This window comes from Chelonus insularis, unplaced genomic scaffold (genome assembly GCF_013357705.1).
Source record: "Chelonus insularis isolate UGA/USDA-ARS -01 unplaced genomic scaffold, ASM1335770v1 contig_41_pilon, whole genome shotgun sequence".
NCBI lineage: Eukaryota > Metazoa > Arthropoda > Insecta > Hymenoptera > Braconidae > Chelonus > Chelonus insularis.
Window position 1 is genome coordinate 243,991 of NW_023276571.1, and position 19,529 is coordinate 263,519.

Consider the following 19,529-nt stretch of genomic DNA (forward strand, 5'->3'; position numbering starts at 1 on the left):
GTATCGAAATCGTTAGGGAATTCTTTTTCATTATGTCCAGAATAAAAAAAATTTTTTAAATAAATTGTCTTTTTTATTTTACCCTATGAAGACTAAACAACATTCAGGATTAGTGTGAATGAAATTGTCAGTCTTGATAATTAATTGAAAAAATAATTAATTAATTTTTTGTAGTAAATACCTTAGTCGAGATGGTGACCAGCTTTTAGACGTTGAGGTTAATCAGGAGTAAAAGGAATTAAAAGTATCCCTCTATAACTCCTAGACCGATTTTCATGATCAGATTTAATAAAAAAAAATTTTGATTAAATATTTTTCAAATGATTTTTCCTCTAAATGAAGACATTATCACCATATATTTGACTTGTCATCAGTACGATGACAATACAAGAGACATATAATCCAAAAAATCTTCAGTACCTAAATCAATACATCATAAAATCCTTTTGTCTCCACTCGCGAATTATCACGCCATAATTCTTCATTTGAAATTCAAGACTCTTCAAGTTAATGTCGAGTGGAAAGAACCGGAATAATGGAGGCTTAAAGCTAATCAAAAAAAAAAAGTCAACAAAAAGAAAAAAAAAAACGTTAAACGTTAGCATTTTCAACTTCATACAGTCTCTTTATTATGTCATTTCTGCTGAAATGAAATTTGTTATTGACTCAAACTTCTTGCTGGTCTCATATATTCCGTCATTTGAAGGTATACCTTACCGTCATCATAAAAAATATTTCATTTCTATATAAATTAATTATAAAAATATAGAGAAATAAATAAACAACTCAAACTAATTCAAACTCTCACAAAGACAAAATTAGTTGCTACAGGGTTTTTCATTTCTAGAATACATAACATTGTTTCTAGGAAATTACTTCATAGTTTCAAACATGTAAAAGTAATATGTGTTTCAAAGTTAAAATTCAATTAAAGGCTGTGTGTCAAATAATTTTTACTTATTATTATTATTACTATTTTTTGATTGAATAATTTTTGAAATAACTGAATTATTGACAAAATAAAATAGTAAAGTATGTAACAGGTTTGAAAGCTTTCAAGTATTTTAGTGGAATTCTCAAAAATTAGCATTTTATTACTAGTTTTCGAACTCATTATAATAAATTAGCCTTAAATTGAATTTCCAAAGAACTTTTTAAGTGATAAATTTTCAAGTGCAGCTAATGTGAATACTACTACTTTTTGAGAAAGGGGGTGGGGGTGGGGGGTGACGTGAATAGAGGGGTTGTAAATTCTACCTGAAAACAGGTGTAACAAATAGTGTAGCAGTAAAACAAGTGTGTGAGGTGATTTTTCAAATAAACTAATAAATTTTGCTTGAGTAATAAGTCCCCACCGTCTTGACGTAGCTAACGGTCTCGGAAGTAGCTTCGGTGATGGCTCTCCTTAGTCTGGAACGACGAGCTTGCGACAGAGTGCGCGGGCAGAGAACGACGCCCTGTGTACCCCCGGCACCACCAGAACCAGATGCCGAAGCAGCGTTGAAACTCGCCATCAATGGTGGAGGCGTTGTTGCTGTCGTCGTCACCGACGATTTGCACCACCACCACGGAAACTAAGTAGTATGTGTGTTACGCTCACATTATTTTAGCATTTAGAGTTTTTTTTTTCTACTTTTATTTTTTACTTTCTCACTGAGCCTTCTTTGAAAACAACTTATCAATATGTGTTTAGATAAAACTAAATTTGCAAATTTGCAAAAATTATAAAGACATAAATAAATACTTTTTAAATATTTCTAGTCAAAAGAATTTCACACGCAGAAAAATGTATAGTAAAAATTACTCTGAATTTTATAGTAATTTGGTGACACTGTAGGGTGAGGGTAAAAATTACTATATACATGGTAAAAATTACTAAACTGCATAGTAATTTTTAGGGTAAAATTAGAGTAAAAATAACTATGCAGTTTGGTAATTTTAAAAATGTGCACAGTAATTTTTACCATGTATATAGTAATTTTTACCCTCACCCTACAGTGTCACCAAATTACTATAAAATTCAGAGTAATTTTTACTATACATTTCTCTGCGTGCAACTACAAATATTGATAAAAAAATATATATTATTAAAACAATTGTTTGTTTGAAATTATAAAAATTTTGAGGTTAGAGGAAAAATTTACTTCAATTAAAACAACAGGCCAATAAATACAGATAAGAATTAATATTTAAATATTAATACACTGAGAAATAAATAGTTTATGTATTGAGTAAAAAACACTGCAGATTAAAGTGTGTTATTCTTCTAGACACTTTTGAGAGGCTAATTTTTTTCAATGTTAAATACCGTAAACAAACTATAGAATCTTGTAGCCATTTTTAACACACTTTGAGGTGTGGTTAAGATCTATAGTTTGTTTACGGAGTTTAACATTGGAGGTGTGTAGAAATGTTTACTTTAACACACTTTGGACTTTCAATGGAGAGTGTATTAATATCTATTATTTGCTTACAGCATTTGTCATCAAAGACGGATGTGCATGTTTACTGCATCACACTTGAATTTTCGATGTAATCGAACCATGTAAATATGTTATTGATTCTGTTTACAGTGAATATTCATTAGAGGTAAGTAAAATATCTAATCAATATTCAATTATTCAAGTATTTAAATGATGTAAAATAGATGATTTACTTAATAATGTTATTTATTTCTCAGTGTATAAAATATAACAAACTAATTTAAAGCTATTTTTAGATACATCATTCTTTCCTCAAGTAATCGACTTGAACAAAAGAATAAAAGTTGATCAAAAGACTCATGAAATAATCAGCAAAAAGTGAGAAAACGATAATATACTTTCCTACTAGACTACTCTGTATCTAATTCTACTTTTAATTTTATGATAGGTTAGGTTTTCTGATTGGTTTTAGAAAAGTGATCTCCATGACTACACAGTTTCTAGATTCGTAGAAACATCAGATTGATTGTTAATTATCAAGTCAACTGCGGCTATCAAGTGAGTGGGTTTTAATGTAAATAGTGAAAATCGGATAGTAAAATAACGATGTGATACGGGCAAATTAATCGTAGGTAAGGTTTACGTATAAGTTTACATTACGTTAGGGACCACTGGATTCGATAACGATTATGTACTTGGGAATCTCTACCAGAGAATAAACGGTCGACTAAAAGCATATAGCCTATAGGATATTTGCTCTCGTGTCCTTGGATGCTCTTTGAGACATTTTCTCATTATTCCTCACGTCCAAATCGATCGCAGACACCGATCATGTTTTCATGACATTCTAGACATTAGGAATTTTTCTTTTGTCATTTATTGTTTGCTGTGCTCGTGTTATTCTCTCTATCGATTTCTATAATGAGTCTATTTTAGTAAAAAATGACCTTTTCATGTATCATATTAATATTAATGTCATTTTCGTTTTATTCTGATTTTATTATAATTATAAATGTATTCATATTTATTTTTAAAAATTATTACACCTGTGTAAAATATAAATGAAACATTTCAATATCATTTTTGACAGTAACATAACTGATCGATACAGAAATGTACAATGTTGGTAATGTACATGTCAAAAGATATTTATATTTATGAATAATTGATTTATTGTTCATGCTACTATTGCATGTTTTTTGTTTAATGTCTATCATTATTTTAAATTAAAATTATCATTATTTGACCATATTTTTTTTTTCGTCAATGAATTAGTAATAATTTAATTAATTGTTTGAAACAGACTTATAATTACATCATTTTAGTGAATGGAAAATTTCCGTCATATAACGGCTATCATGAATTTTTGAAATTAATGAATAGATCGTTTCTTATCATTCATGATAAAATAATATTATTACTTTGACAATTTATTTTGAATATTATTTAATAAAATTTAATTGTCAATGATTAATAATTATTTAAATAAATAAATTTTCCGGCAATAGTCATTGAATGTAAATGAATTTTTAAGAAAGAATCTCAGTATTAGATTGAACAGATAAAGAATGATTAAAAGAAATATTTATTGGCAAGGAATGTTTGAAAGAATTATTTTAGGTCGTTAAGTGGTACGACAAAAACTAATAGCACGCCAATAAAACAACAGAACAAAAAATGGTTAAAATTCAACCAATCAACTCTTTGTTACTAGTTGAATCGAAAACATTTTTTTTTCCTTTTCACTTTTAAATAAATATTTATTGAACCAGTGAGTTACAATTCAAGACTATTGAATATTTATGGCTACTGATGAAATATTGTGTGAACATTCTATACAATTAACAAACTTTTTCATATACTATTTTACTGTTAAAAATTTTTAACAATCTTTTTCACATAATGTACTCGTTAATCAGTCATTCATAAAAGTGTGAATGAATAAACTACCATTCAACTAGATTGATTGATTTAACTATGAATGAATTAACCATGTATTTACTATAGAAAATTCATTGAATAGAACATTTGGATTAAAATTGAAATACAGAAATAAATATTTATAACATTGAAAGAGGAAATTGATCAAATGTTTATGAATACTTATTTTATTATAAAAGACAATTAATTGTGAGACATAAAAATCTAAACATATCCTGAGATAAATTTTTTTTACAAAATCGAGGACGAAAAAATAAAGAAAAATGTTGATAGAAAATTACACCACAATTTGGAGTAAAGTTAGAACAAAAATTTTACGTTTTTAATTTTTACATACGATAAAGATAAAATAAAATTTAAAGATAAAAGATAAAGATAAAATATTACTCTCGTTTTCATTCTTGTTCAACTCAATAATATAAAAAAATTCACCCCAAGTTTCGGAGTAAAATTTTACCCATTAATTCTCTCTAGTGCATTCACTGTTTTTACACAGAGTAAAAAAATATTTGGATGTAAAATATTTTCTCAGTAGATTATTACATTTATCTCAATGTCATTTTTACCCCTAACAGATAAAAATTTACTCTTTTATCTAAGACCATCATTTGTTTGCTGATTGGGTAAAAAAATTCCTCTCAGTTCATATGTACTATCACGGTTTTTGTTCATTAAATTTTTAAGTAAGGTATAATTTGAAATTAGTTTCAATTATATCCAATAGAGCTTTTCAATAAAACGGAAATAAAATAAGTGTTAATGAATAAATTGAATGCATTAACAATTAAAAATTTTTATCAGCTTAGAAATTCTAGTTATTATTCTAATACTTTGGCGAAAAGCCAAGGCTTATACGCGAAAGATTGGCCTTATCTACCTAAATGACTGTGGCCTGCTTGCTCTGCTATATGTCTACCCTTGAACCCTTTCTATCCCAACTAACGATCCTTTTTCATCTTTATTACTTTTACTATTCATTGAGAATAGATAAGTTACTTTATAGTTAGTTATCAGAACATTTTAGCATGTCATTAGTTCTGCTATCACTATTCATTGCATGATCTACAATGAAACTGACTAAACCGAACAGATTAAATTCATTTTTATGTCAAAAAAACTGTCTTTTATTAGATGTGATGTTATTTGAAGTGGAAAAAAATTAAAGGAGAAATATTTTTAAAGGGGTTTGATTCTAAGTTCAAATAATAAAAAAAAAATTATTTTATAAATAAATCCTTGTTTTATTTTACGTAGTAGTTCTTAAGTTATGTTTCATATTTTTTTTTGTATTTTTCTTTTCTTAGTCTAGACCTCACTTATTGTTATGTAATTTTACTCCTTAAAGGTGTCAATACAGGGGAACTTTGATAGAGAAATTAAAAATGTTTGATTTATATAAAAAAACAATAAAAAAATTTATTAAATAAAAATTATTTAGAAAAAAATCTTTAAAAAATAGAATTGTATCTTTGAAATTTACTTAAGATATAATTATTTATTACTGATAAAAAAAATTGAATCGTAAGATTCTCAATGTGAAATTGATTAAAAAATTGTAATATTAGTTGTACTAAATAATATTTAAATTGTTAAACATGACGAACAGGAATGAAAGTAAAACATAAATAATAAACTGGAATTTGATGCATTTTATATGCTCACATGCATTGAATTATTGGTTATATTCGGGGTAAAGGATTGGAAACTATTGGGATAATTTGGCAATGCAATCGGAGGTTCATCGAGAAGTGAATCAACATTTATTAATCCCTAGCGTACCAAGAACATTTCCCCTGTGAAATATTCATGATTGTTCGAACGAATAAAAACAACTGGTCAATAAATATTTGCTATAGGGAGGGAAGTAGAAAATGACAGCAACAACGGAAAAAAAGAAATAAAAGAGTGGATGTGTTAGATAGTGCAGCAGATGATGATGATAAGTTTGAAGAAAATATTGAAATTAGTAATACTTTAGTTGACTGAGAATTCTTTCATTTATCAAACAATCCTTTTTTTTTCTTTTTTCGGAATAACATTCGATTAATTTAACTTTTTATTTTTCATGATTGCATTTTTTTTTCTGTGTTTACTGGAAATTTAATGATAACTATTGATTTTCAGATCATTTGAACATCACTTATAGAGCAAAGTTCATTCTATCTTTTTTGCTATATTTACTGAGAGAATTTTTCGACTCTTAAAAAAATGATTGATCCACCTTTCACGACGTTTAAAAATTGTTCATCTGGAAGGGAAATTCATCCTTAATGGTGGAGACCTTCAATTGAGAGGCCTAAGAAGGTGATTGAAAAGTCCTTTAAAATATAATAGGTAGAAAAGTGGTCCAAAATGAAGGAAAAAATCATATTGACAAAAAAGCTAAGTACAGAAAAAAATTTATGAGTGTGAATAAAAAAAAAAGTATCAAAGATAATTATCAGAAGATATTTCAAGTTTTTTTTTTTGGAAATGTCTTTGTCATTTTGACAGATGTTAGATAAGTGGATGAATAAATGGAAGAATGAAATCAATTTGGCCATTAAAATAATATTAGTATGAAAAAAATATCCTAGAGTGACCTTACCCTACACCTTCAGGGAAAAAGTTAAGTAATTTTTGATGTTTTTAGTTAGTTCAACTTATAATGAATATATTTTAACTAAGATATAACACTAACTTCACTTATCAAACTTTTTTTTGTTTTTTAATTTCAAAACAATATTATTATAAAAGTATTTTTATTAAAATTTCTGCCAACTTATCCTGAATGAAAATTAATGCAAAATCTGACAACAATTTAATTCTAAATAATTCAACTCAATAGAATTTCAATAATTCTGAATTAATTATAACTATTGATTATTTTAATTCAATATCTATTCATCAGTGCGAATCAGGATTATCTGAGTGGGATAGTTTTTTTTTTTTAAGAAAATCAAAAAAAATTAGTTCAAGTATTTAGTAAACTTAATCAAAGTAGATTAAATGGAATTAGTAAGAGGGCAAAGCATTTATCATTTTTCTCGGTTCAGTTATTTCCAATCTGTTGAGAATTCATTTAATTTAATTCATTAGACCGAATCAATTAAATCTACGATTTCAATTCAAGTAAATCCAATTATTTTTTTTTTTCGTCCAATTGATTCACATTTTTCTCTAGGACTGAATAAAAAATGAGAAGAATTCTTCAAGTATCTAAGGCTGTTGTAAATATCTAGGAACTCAAGATTTATTTGTCCTGTCATCTGCATTCAAGTTAAAATACAATTTAGCAGCGCTAGTAATAAATTCTCAATGTTTTATTGTTCTGTCTTGGTATTTCCTCTCATGATAATACAATGATGCTATTTCCTCGACCTATTTATCGACAGTTGTTTCTCCTGTCACTCACATGTCGGTAAATTACTTACTGGGTTATTGAAATTCTCTAATGTCGATATAGTAGATTGCTAAGAAAAAAAATTGAAATAATTCGGACAATTATCATGAATGGTCTGACGAAACTAAGGTAATTCTACTTGGAAATACTTTTTATATACCAATAGAGATACTATTAGAGTTAATTGGATTCTATCGAACCTAGGTATTTCCGGATTTTATTCAACAGCCAATCTCGTTGATCTATTCAAAGAATTACTAAAAAGAGATTTTAATAAAATTAGTTTTAAATTACTTCAATTCTATGCAATAAAAAAAAGAAATGAAATTATTCCGCTGAATAGTTTAAGTTACTAATTTTACTAATAATTTCAACTGTCTTGTTTGAGCAAGAGATATTTTCTTTAGATTATTTTTAAGCAATATTAGAATCAATTTTCATTTAACAAACATTCTATATTTCACTGAACGTGAATTCTGTCAATAAATCCTATTCCCATTGTCTATGAATTTTCTATTGTCAACCACAATTTACGTATTGCTTTTGTTATCGTACGAATGTTAGAATCAATTGAAAAAAAAGTTCATTTTGATTGTCTTTTCATAAGTAAATTAAACACTAAATTATTTCTAAATAATTATTCTTGGGTTTATAATATGGCTTAAATTTTTTATATCAAAGTGTCTTTAATTTTACAATGTTTCAATCAATCGTGTAAAATAGGTTGGTTATATCGATATGGTTATGAAAATAATAACATATCATAAATATTTATTACAAATTCAGCTACGTGGTATAAATTTAATGATAATGGTTGTGAATATCATACTAATATAATTAATTACTAATAATTTATCAGAGTGAGTAAAACAACTTTTCTATATAGCTATAATTTTCTTTTTGCTAAGCTTGATAAAAATACTACTGGATATTGAACTACTGAATTTTATATAATAACATCTATCTACATTTATTACAATTTCTCAATTTTTACCAGTTATTAAATATTAATAATCGGTAAAAATGATCGAGTATCGGTTTATCCTAGTGTTTTTAATTTTATTAAAATATTAAATTTAAAAAAAGAAAATTTCTTTTCGTGTATTTTTATCTTTTTATACAAATTTATATTTAATTGAATGTATATTATATAAAAGACACAATAATTTTAATGTATATAACTACTACGAAATGGTTGCTTATATTCATTAAATAGATTGACATTTATGATGAGAATAAACTTTTATTTAAATTGAAAAGGCAAGAATTGATAGAAATAGATAATTGTATAGAATACTCATTGTTATCATATTTTAAAATAACTTGAGGTCAATTATTCTTCGTTTCTTCAACGAACTAAAAATATTCATTTCTGTGATTTCAATATAAGTTGAATGAGTGAAGAAATATAAATAAAAAAAAAAAGTTTACCTTAAACTAGAAAACTAGTTAAGATTCTTAGTTATGTTAGTAAGTAAGCTACAACTGAGCTTGCAACTTATCCTATCATTCTGGAATTTAATTTCAGTAAGTGAGTCCTCTAAGCCACATTAAGTGCATTGGGGAGTCTTTTACCAGGCGGAAACGATGTTCCCTCAGAAAACGGAAGTACATCAAGTACATTTCTCGTTTTCAGACATCTTTCAATGCGCCCTATTTACTAATAGACATAAAGTAAGTGAATCATGAAGAAGAAGAGGAAAAAAAAAAGAAATGAAAAGTAACTTTTTTTTTTTTTTTTAATAAACTAAATAGAAATAATTTGATATTTACTGAAAATGGAAAAATAATTCCAACAAATTATAAAATACATTTAGGTAAGTACGATAGAATACCTAAGTATGACATTTCAACATCTGCTTATATTTAAAATGACTGAAATAAATTGGTAAAGAAAAGCTAAGAAATAAATCCTAACAAAGTCTTCAATGGTTTCTTGTATCATTTTTGTTAATTGCAGACCAAGTACAAGGAATAAAATTTCTTATTACGCTTGAAATTACAGAGAAAAACGTCGTCACGTTCTCCAGTGTCATCATTCATTTGGTTAATCTTATAATTAACACAATTTATTCTAGAAGTAATCAACCAGATTAAGGTGTGCAATTTAATTATTCAATAGCTAGAAACTTATAAATCTACGACCATTTATCACTTTTTGAAGTAATATATTGAAAGTAAGTTATCGGTCACGAGAGAATATCTTGGAAAGGATAACTTATCACGGAGATTGTAAAACCCTTGATAGTAATCCAGGTATCAGTTTCAAATGCCAGTTGACTCGAAAATAGTTATAATGAGTTTCAAGATAAGATTTAAATCGACTGGTTCATAATACAAATGATGTGAATTGTAATAATAGGTGGTATATTTTGTACATGATATGAAGGAATTGAAAAATGGGTTGAAAAAAAAGACTACTTTTAATAAATGAAGTGGAGATGATACTTTACCTGTCGAAATTGTCGAATTCCTCCATTGATCCTGAGGGAATCCGCCGCAATTCCAGCAATACCATCACCTGGTTCCCGGAGTTGACGTAGAGAGGCGCTAGGGGCTGTTCCAGCATGTACAGGACAGCAACATCCAGAACAACAACATGCAGTTCCTTCTGGTTGTGAACTTTGTCTTATTATTCGAGTACTTGGTGATGTTGTTACAAGTACTGGAGGTGGTGGTGCTTGACATGGACAACAGTGATGGCCACTTCTCACACTTTCCCTGCAAATAAAATTAGCAAATTAATAAAATTAAATTTATATACTTAGCTTTGAAGGATTTAAATATTTTTTTGGTCATGATAGAGACCGTAAGAGATATCTACACTCCCTCATCTGACATGGGAAGTATCAGGCTGGTGTTGACTAGACAGCAATATCATTCATCATCAATCTAATGATTTGCCTAAAACTAAAGGAAAATAGCATTCATCCTGTTGGTTAGAAGAATACAAAGGCTTATCACATATCATTCATGTTAACTCTATCATTTTTATTCTCCCATATTATTCTTAATCAATCATAAAATCATACATTGGTTCAGGATGAAGACTTATTGCTTAACATGGCAAAAAAAAGTAAGCACATTACATTTGGATCTATCTATACAATAAAGTATTATTCATGCATCAATAACATGCATATACAAATAATATTAAATAAGATAATATTGTGAGAATACGATTCTATGATTAAAGATGATCTTGGTCGTCATTTAGACTTGGTACACATTTTTGTACAGGCCTACAAGAAGCTGTTTTAGATGTGATTGTAAATGGGATTAATTTCAGAAGGTACCAATGACGGAAATTTACTTATCGTTGAACTACTTCTTAATAACGGTCGATATAAGTATCTTTCTTTTTATTAGAGTTCTATAGAATGCAACAGGTCTGAGCACTTTTCTAAATTGCTTCTCGTTTAAACGGTCACGACCTTTAGTCTCGAAGTTCTGATGTTGAGAATTGTTATCAGTATTACTAAATGGTATTGAAAAAGTAGTTTCATATGTTTCCTGTCTCAATGACAATATCTCTCTCTCTTGAATTGCTTGAATAATCGGTGATCTTGAAAGTTTTATCTTACTTATTAAGAATTGAAGAAAAAAATGGATCATCTTCAATGTTAAATTTCAATAATTCTTATCGACAATTCAGGAAATAAAATTGATTTCCCGGTGGATGTAGGAATGCTTTATAGTATCTATGATCTTCCAGAGAGTGCATAACTCTTCATATCTCTCGCAGGAGTATAGTCACACTCATGAATACCTAATCCAATTTCTTGTTTATCTAACTCAAGATCTTTGCTTTTTTTTATGTGATATTTAAACTGAAAAAATTTTCACGTGAAAGTTACTCTACTATTTCACGTAAGTCTAGGACATAACGGAAATGAAGAAAAAATTTCTCGTCTCGTAAGTAATTTTTATAGACCTTTTATATCACAATTACGTCGTTTGAATGTAAATTTTACTACCCATAGGGACTCATATCTACTACTCAGGTTCACAGTTGAAAATTTTGTATTAAAATCAACACAGTCGACATGTCTGGTCCATTCCAATTTTTGTATTTATTTAATAAAAAGTATTTATTGTGTTTAGTGGTTGAAGTTTAAAAGGGTTAAGTTTGAAATTAGTTCACTCTGCTAGGAATTCAAAGCAAGCAAATAATTTCCAGTACACATGGCTGTTTCAACTGATTAATAAAGGGTTTTACTTTAATTTTTTATTACATATCAACATGTTTGTTATCTAAAATCAATTAGCCATTAAACTTTCATGGATGCTTTCAATCATCGATCAATAAATGCAATCAGTCGGTGGTAGTGCATTTCCGTTTAGTTTCCTAATTTGACAGAGAGTCTAGGTGAATAACGTTAATGGAGTCTCCAACATGGATGTTTTAAGTTATCAAACAAAAAAAGTTTCCCTCTTTTCAAAGCTCAGAATGACCTTTTACAGATAACCTTTTAATTCTCTGGTTGATCTGAGTTTTTCCAACTATTCTCTTCTTTTTAATTTTTATTTACACTGAAATAATGTTCATTTATTTAGTTTATACAACATCTTAAAGTATTGATAAAATACTTAACTTTGAATTCATGACGTGAGCAATATCAATGGAATATTTTTCGTGTCATATTATTTGTTCGATATTGATTCTTTCTAATCAATTATTCATATGTCTCATGATTTTCATCGCTTGGAGTCGTTTAAATCGTTTTATTCCAATTTTTAATACTACTAAAAACTTACTAAGTGTACTTAAAAGTCATTCAAAACGAAATACACTTCGAAAAGAAATGTCTGCAATAATTTTACGAGTGACCTAAGGACGTTCAAACTCAGTTTAGATTTTATATTTATTGAAAGCAGTAGAAGTTCACTGTAAATCTCGACTTTCGGAAGTGTATTATTTTAACATGGCTAAAGCGTGTAAATACGACGTCACTTGTTTTATTAGCATTGTTCAAGTGAAAGATACAGATGTCTACTATGATATCTATATGATGTAGAGGTTCTCCAACCTTTCAGTTGGTTGTGATAAGCTTATAAACAATTAAACTCAATTTTTTTGTTTACTTTTTTTTTTAATTGAAATTTACTGTTTATTCTTAACAAACTTATGGTAAAGGGTTTTTTAAAAATTGAAGGGTGATCAGCTAGACGGATCTCAGCGATATAAATTTTTGAATTAGTAGTACTTCTGCCATCGAAGTGGGGACAAGCAATTCAAGTCAGACGGTCACAGAATGAAGAAGTTAAACTTCTTAAATTTAAAAAGTCCCTTTTCCAAAAAAACAAATTGGGGCTTTTTATGTGAGTCATAAAATATTGAAGAGTTTCATCCAACTAATATTCATGCTGTGTGACTAGAATATAAATTTTTCTTAAAGTAATAACTTAAATGCTCACCTTGATACACTTCGTGCCAGATGAAGCGCAGAAGAAGGCGCAAGGGAATCACGTCTATCGCATCGACATCGGTTATGTTGATGGGATGGTTGCCTGGAGCGATAAAGAGTAGTAGTTGGATGGTGAGATTGTTGTTGATGTTGTGGCTCGCCATCGAGTCTGCAGTGCAACTCAATATCTGGAACGGATCTTGTTGATGGGTCTTCATTGGTTGCACTTTCTTCAGAACCACCAAGACCGGATGCAGAAAGTTGGGGTGATGCAACTAAAAAAGTTGCTCTGTCTTGACGTGTTAAGACTGGTTTACCCTGAGATCCTGAAGAAACTACAACTGGAGGAGGGGCTCGACTGAGCAACGCTGCTGTTTCTTCACTACTTCCAAAGTCACCACTATTTCCACCCTCCTGCGATACAGCATTTCCGCTGGCATTCATGGCTTCTTAGACACCCGCTTCCGCTTCTTTAATCAGTCACGTCGCCATTGTCTGTAACAGGATACGAGATACGAAATTCTTAGTATTAATGGATTTAGAGATAGTAATTTAATAGATAATTATTTATTAACATTTCGAAATATAGAAAGGATAAAAAATTCAGTACTTCTAAGATCAAAAATAAACATAATTGAAATTTTTCTAGCTATTTCTGGATGTCAATAAAACGTCGCGCCAAGTACACGTCGCAAATGACTATGACAAATAATTTCTATGTGATAAAAGTTATCATTTGCTCATTTTTTAAATGACAAAAATTGTCGAAATCTCGTTGAATGCCAATCGTAAATATTTAATTCAAAGTTTCATGGAAGTTTTTTTTTGTACAATTGTTGATTTGTCGAAAAAAAATTTTATTAGACTGAACCCAAATTAGTCCTACCTCTTCCAAGCATTCTCTAGATTCACCTGACTTCATGCTTAAATTGGACCAAGTGTATTGTTTCTCATTTTCAAATAAAACTGTAGATGCAATCATATTCTATGAAATATTAGTTTAAAAATCGATAGAATTTAATCGATCTTAATATTATTTACGTAAATTTCTCTTTATTCTTCAATTTAAATAAAACTTAAATGAATAGAAAACATTAAACATATACACTCAGGGCAGATTTGTACAGTAAATGCGTATAATCCACAGACTAATATGTAAATTCCTCATCAGCTTGACAAACACAGAGACGTTATGTTTAAAATTAGATGCAGTTTGTGCGACTAAAAGAGTGGAGAGGAAGAGCAAGAAAATTAATGCGCCGTACACAGTACAAACTAAAATACAAATAACCATGAGAGTATTATATCTCATGTACTATTCAGATAAAATTTTTTTCCAACTAATTAATTAAAAGTGCATTGATAATAAATATCACCGGTATTTTCATTTATATTAAAAATGATAAATCTCAAATAAACGAAATTATTATCTCATAAAATGAATCATAGATAAAGATTTATATCAAGTAACTATTAAATTTTATCATTTTCATTCAAAAATACTCATTACTAAGTCATTGATCGATGTTGCCAAACAAAGGAAAAAGATGGAATTGAAGTTGAAAGCCTAATGCTTGCAAACTTTTAGAATCGATAAAGAATAGAAGAAAGTTAAGTGCTTATCGAGTTACGTTCGACAGCTGTAGAAATTGGTGGCAAAGTTAATTCCGATAAAGAGTATGAAAGAACATATGGATAGTGCTGGTGGTAGGACAGAGAGAAGGTTTAAATAGGTTATATGACGCCCTACATAAGGGAGATAAATCAAGCTTTCGTTGTACATTGATAGATCACTTCATAAAACGCCTACATTCGACCTCTTACTAAAGCAAACAGGTAAACCTGATTGTATTCCGTACAAAAGCAAAAGAGTGAGTGTTTGATTCAAAGTCTTTCATCAAACCCGTACGTGCGGAAATTTATCAAAGTTCACTCGGTCACACGCGTGAATTCACCACGAATCATCTAACACTCTATTTAAAAGCTATAGATAGTGCAATTCTTTGATAAAAAAATGTATTGAATACATTTCAATAGTAAATCTCTCCAATTCTAATGGAAATAGTGGTTACGTATACTCTAGAATCAACTATTTGTTTATGATAGATTTAAAAAGGTATACGTTGCTATAAAGGAAGGAAATTTTCCATAATTAAAAGAAAACTGAGCAAAAAATAGAACATAAGTAAGTCATAGAACTTTGAAGCCATAGTGAACCGTTCAATAAAATCTTTTTAAGCTCAGAATTAAAGTAGATCAACTTTGTTCATATTTGTACTTATTTATAGGCATTAAAAATTATATTATAATGAGATAAAAGGAAAAATAGTTTTCCTGTGAAGCTTGTAAAAATGGGGTTATTTTTATGCATTTATTAGTAGGAGTATTATTTATGTGTTGATAGCGACATAGACGACATAACTACACTCGGACTAGTCACTGGTTAACGTAATTATGACCACTGTCCAGTGTCTACTGTCTCTATTATAGTAGACTACTAGCTTAAGGCTAATCATTGTGCTGACAAGAGCATTGAATGACGTTGAAGTATTGAGTGATCACCGAAAATGATTGAAGAGAGTGTAAAAGACATAATCAATAATTTTATTTATCATTGTAACTCTGAATAATTAATAAATTTAATTTATGTCTGTTTTAAACTTAGATACATAAATAAATATTATTTGCTATAATTTAAAATGTTTCTTGTACTACTTGTTCATTAGTAGTTTCCAATCATCTGTTGGATTTTACTAATTAGCTACAGAAATTATTTACTGTTGAAATGTTTGTACAAAAGCCATTGTTTTCTATAATTTAATTCTAGTTTTACCTATCAGCTTATTGCATAATAATGAGTCATATAGAATAATCTTGACTTCTGACAACTAAGAAAATAGATTACTTCAATTATTATACCCAACATGGCTCTAAAATACAATAGACTCTAATAAATCTCTTTGAATAATAATTACAACATTTCTACAAGCTCTAAGCAATAAGATCTTGTGAGAATCATTTTGATTAAAGCCTCCTAGTGGCAGCTAGTGAAACTATCGTGCCGGAGTACAGTATCAGACATTAAAACTTTGTCAATTTTGTACACGAAATTCTCATGTATAACCTTTAAAAAATGGAACAGCATTAATGTCTGATACTGTACCATGAAGCTACGTATTTCATAAATAATTACTAGATGGCGTTGGTCTTATTTTCTTTTTTTAAACCACGAGAGTGCAAATCAAATGCTAAATAATTTGAAAATTTAATCTAAAACGTTATAGTGACTGTTATTTAAAAATATACATGTTTACGACGTGGATTGAATTTATAGTAAGGACGCTTGGATAATTAAAGAGGGTATTGATTCAGAATAAGTAAAAACGAAAGTCAATCGATATTTCATTAACCACGTTTTCACCGATGACATATGTAAGCTATAGAGTGTGTGCCTGATAATACATTCATGTGGCTATAGCTTGCATAAGGACACACATGCGTACTAAGAACCTACATATAATGAATGAATAAATTGAATAGTGTGGTTTGTTAATAAGCAAAGTGTATTGTTCTCAATTTCAATGTATAAAATTTCAAGGTAATATTATTAACAAGGTAGTATTTATTATTTATTCTAGATAAATATATATTTGTGTCCAATAATTGCCATTTTTCTTTTTTTAATACTCAAGTCTTGACAGATATGAAAAATAAATGAAAAACTAGGGTTAATCATGATAAATCGTCAGACAAATAAACCTTTCTTAGAAAATACCGTGAAAAATTGGCTCAAGTCCTTCAACTAATCAAAATAATCAGCTAAAAGAAGGGAGCTACCCTTATTTTTATTTCTTTATCTATCGAAAGATTAAGAAATAATATTGGAAGGTATTTTTTTTTAAGAAAGTAAGAGTTATTTATAATCATTTAATTATTGATTGGTGGGGAATCAATAAAATTTATGTTGCCAAAATAACACTTTGTAGGATGAAAAATTAAATTTATAATTTTTAAGATAAGAAAAAAAGAAATATTTTCAAAATAATATCAAAAAAATCAATAAACTACTCTTTTAATTAATAAAATAACGTAATTAATTAATATTGTCTACTACAAATTAATTGTTACGAATGTAAAAGAAAAAATTTTAATTCAGAGTAAAGCAGTGAAGTATTCAAAACTTTTTCCACAATATAACTCTTTTGTAATGAAGTAAATTGTATTCCAAAGGATGTCAATAAAGTAACAATGTTCTTCAGCTTGAATTTTTTTACTGAATGTTTGTTAAAGCGTAGACAATAAATGCATTGCTTTATTCCGATTGAGAGCTTTAAAATTATTTATAAAATAATAAAAAATTTTGCTATAAACTCTTGATAGGTTCATTTAGTATTGTTTTTTTTTTTACTTTCGTAAAATTTATAGAAAGCAACATTTACAGTAGGAGAGCAATTTCCAGTCAAACTACAATATCTTTCAGAGTTTACTGACAATAAAACTTTATAGTAGTTATAGAAAGTTAATTGTTTGTAAATGAATAGTTTGCAACTCCTTGTACAGTGAATGGCAAGCTTTTATTTCAAGTTTCATTTGTTCTATATTTATTGCCTATTAATAAAAAAAAAACAATCTCAAATTACTTTGAAGAGAAAAAATATAAAATATCTAATGGTTTGTTAAAAGTATAAAGTTGCTAAATTTTATTTATGTATTTATAATAATATATTGTTATTAGTCGGAATCGATTTGAATCCTAGGCTATAATAATAAATTCTCATGTGATGTTTAGTTTTTTTTACAAAAAGATAAAACCTTTTTATTAATGACTAGCAACCGCTTGAGGCTTCGCTTGCTTTTGTTCAAAAAATTCTCAACCGACTGTTTTTATTATATGATTTGTTTGACTTTTATCATCACTAATGTACTGCCTTTAAATAAAATATGATTATACATCAAAAAGCAATTGCTTCCTGAATGTGTAAAAATCGTAAAAATGAAACTAGCATTTACGAAGATGAATGAATAAATTTATTTAATACAAAACATTATTATTGTTTAAAATCGTTAACATAAATGTTTGAAAAAAAATATTAAAAAAGCAACGAAACGTATTATATAATTTTTTTTCATATATTTAAAAAAATAGTGATCTAAAAATCATCTGGTGCATATTTGGTACATAAAATGGCATACAATTGGAGCAGGTGATCTAAAATTTTTATTCAAATTGAATCGATTTTCTAACAACGAAATACAGTGATTCGATTTGAATTCTGATACTTTACATATAATGCAAACAATGTTTTTATTAGCAAGTTTAAATAAATTCTCTTGGATATTATACTGAGTTGGTTTAAAATATCTTAAATGCAAATGTGTCTAATTATATCTTTATTTTCGATTGCACTACTTAGCATGCTTGTCAAGAATAGGGGTGGAAAAAATTCGGAACTTTAGAATATAGAAAAAATTCTTCCTCTATATATCATGGACTTTTTTCTCTTTAACACACTAGTTTATTTTAGCGTTATTTTAACTAGACCTGATGCTTATCTATGCTAAATTTATCGGGACCAGATACATTCGTGATGAAGTTTTTAAAAGGCAAATGGAACAACGATTACAGAAAATTAATTAAGAGATAAAACTCATTTTTGGGGTTAATGATTCCTTATTCTATTTTATTTATTCAAATAGATAAAATTTATTTCATTTATTCTAAATGAATAAACGAGTATTATTAATTCACATAAATATTACGAACTAATAAATGAACACTGTACCTATTAATTAATCGTTATTAATTATTGTAATAAAACAAACAATTTAATTGTAATATACAGGTCTCTTGTCTCTTTTTAAGCTTTTACTCTCAGTCAGTCCCGGATTCGATACTAAGATATAAGGTAAGTTTATCAGAACTTATTTACTCTAGTAGTAGTTTTCTCTTGCGCACAAACTTCCAGCCAGACGCCATCTGGCGGACAGGCGTGAACTACCGGACTAAACATCTACTATAACGATGTATATTCAGAAAGATTTAATTTTTAATAACTAAATAACAACTTTATAATCTGTCTCAAATTTATTTATGTAATTTCATTGTTTAATTAAGGATTTATGATTTATTTTTATTGTTCGATCTTTAATCTTCAATCACAAAAGCACCATTTAGAATAATATATTTTCGTTTTTCGTTACACTTCTGAAACCTAACCTTTGTGAATCTTCCGTGCTAAAACACGATAAAGATGTTTCAATCTATCTGACATTTCTAGAACACACTAGAAGTTTGTTTTTAAAATGTCACATGGATCCTTATTCCATTGTTTAATCAATAAATTATCTACTTCGGTAGAATAAATTCAATTTATT

The 19,529-nt window shown here is 28.1% G+C and overlaps 1 protein-coding gene across 1 annotated transcript in view; it reads right to left on the bottom strand.

Annotated features, from left to right (window-relative positions):
- Nucleotides 1–1,322: 1,322 nt before the first annotated feature.
- Nucleotides 1,323–19,529, bottom strand: part of LOC118069504 (small conductance calcium-activated potassium channel protein-like) — a 38,970-nt gene continuing 20,763 nt past the window's right edge. Inside the window, exons 2-4 of the mRNA XM_035087670.1 lie at nt 13,165–13,649; nt 10,200–10,467; nt 1,323–1,574 (exon numbers count right to left, since the gene is read on the bottom strand). Of these exons, the coding sequence (XP_034943561.1) occupies nt 1,323–1,574; nt 10,200–10,467; nt 13,165–13,598 (954 nt within the window). The 5' untranslated portion in view covers nt 13,599–13,649. The remainder of the gene's footprint in view (nt 1,575–10,199; nt 10,468–13,164; nt 13,650–19,529) is intronic.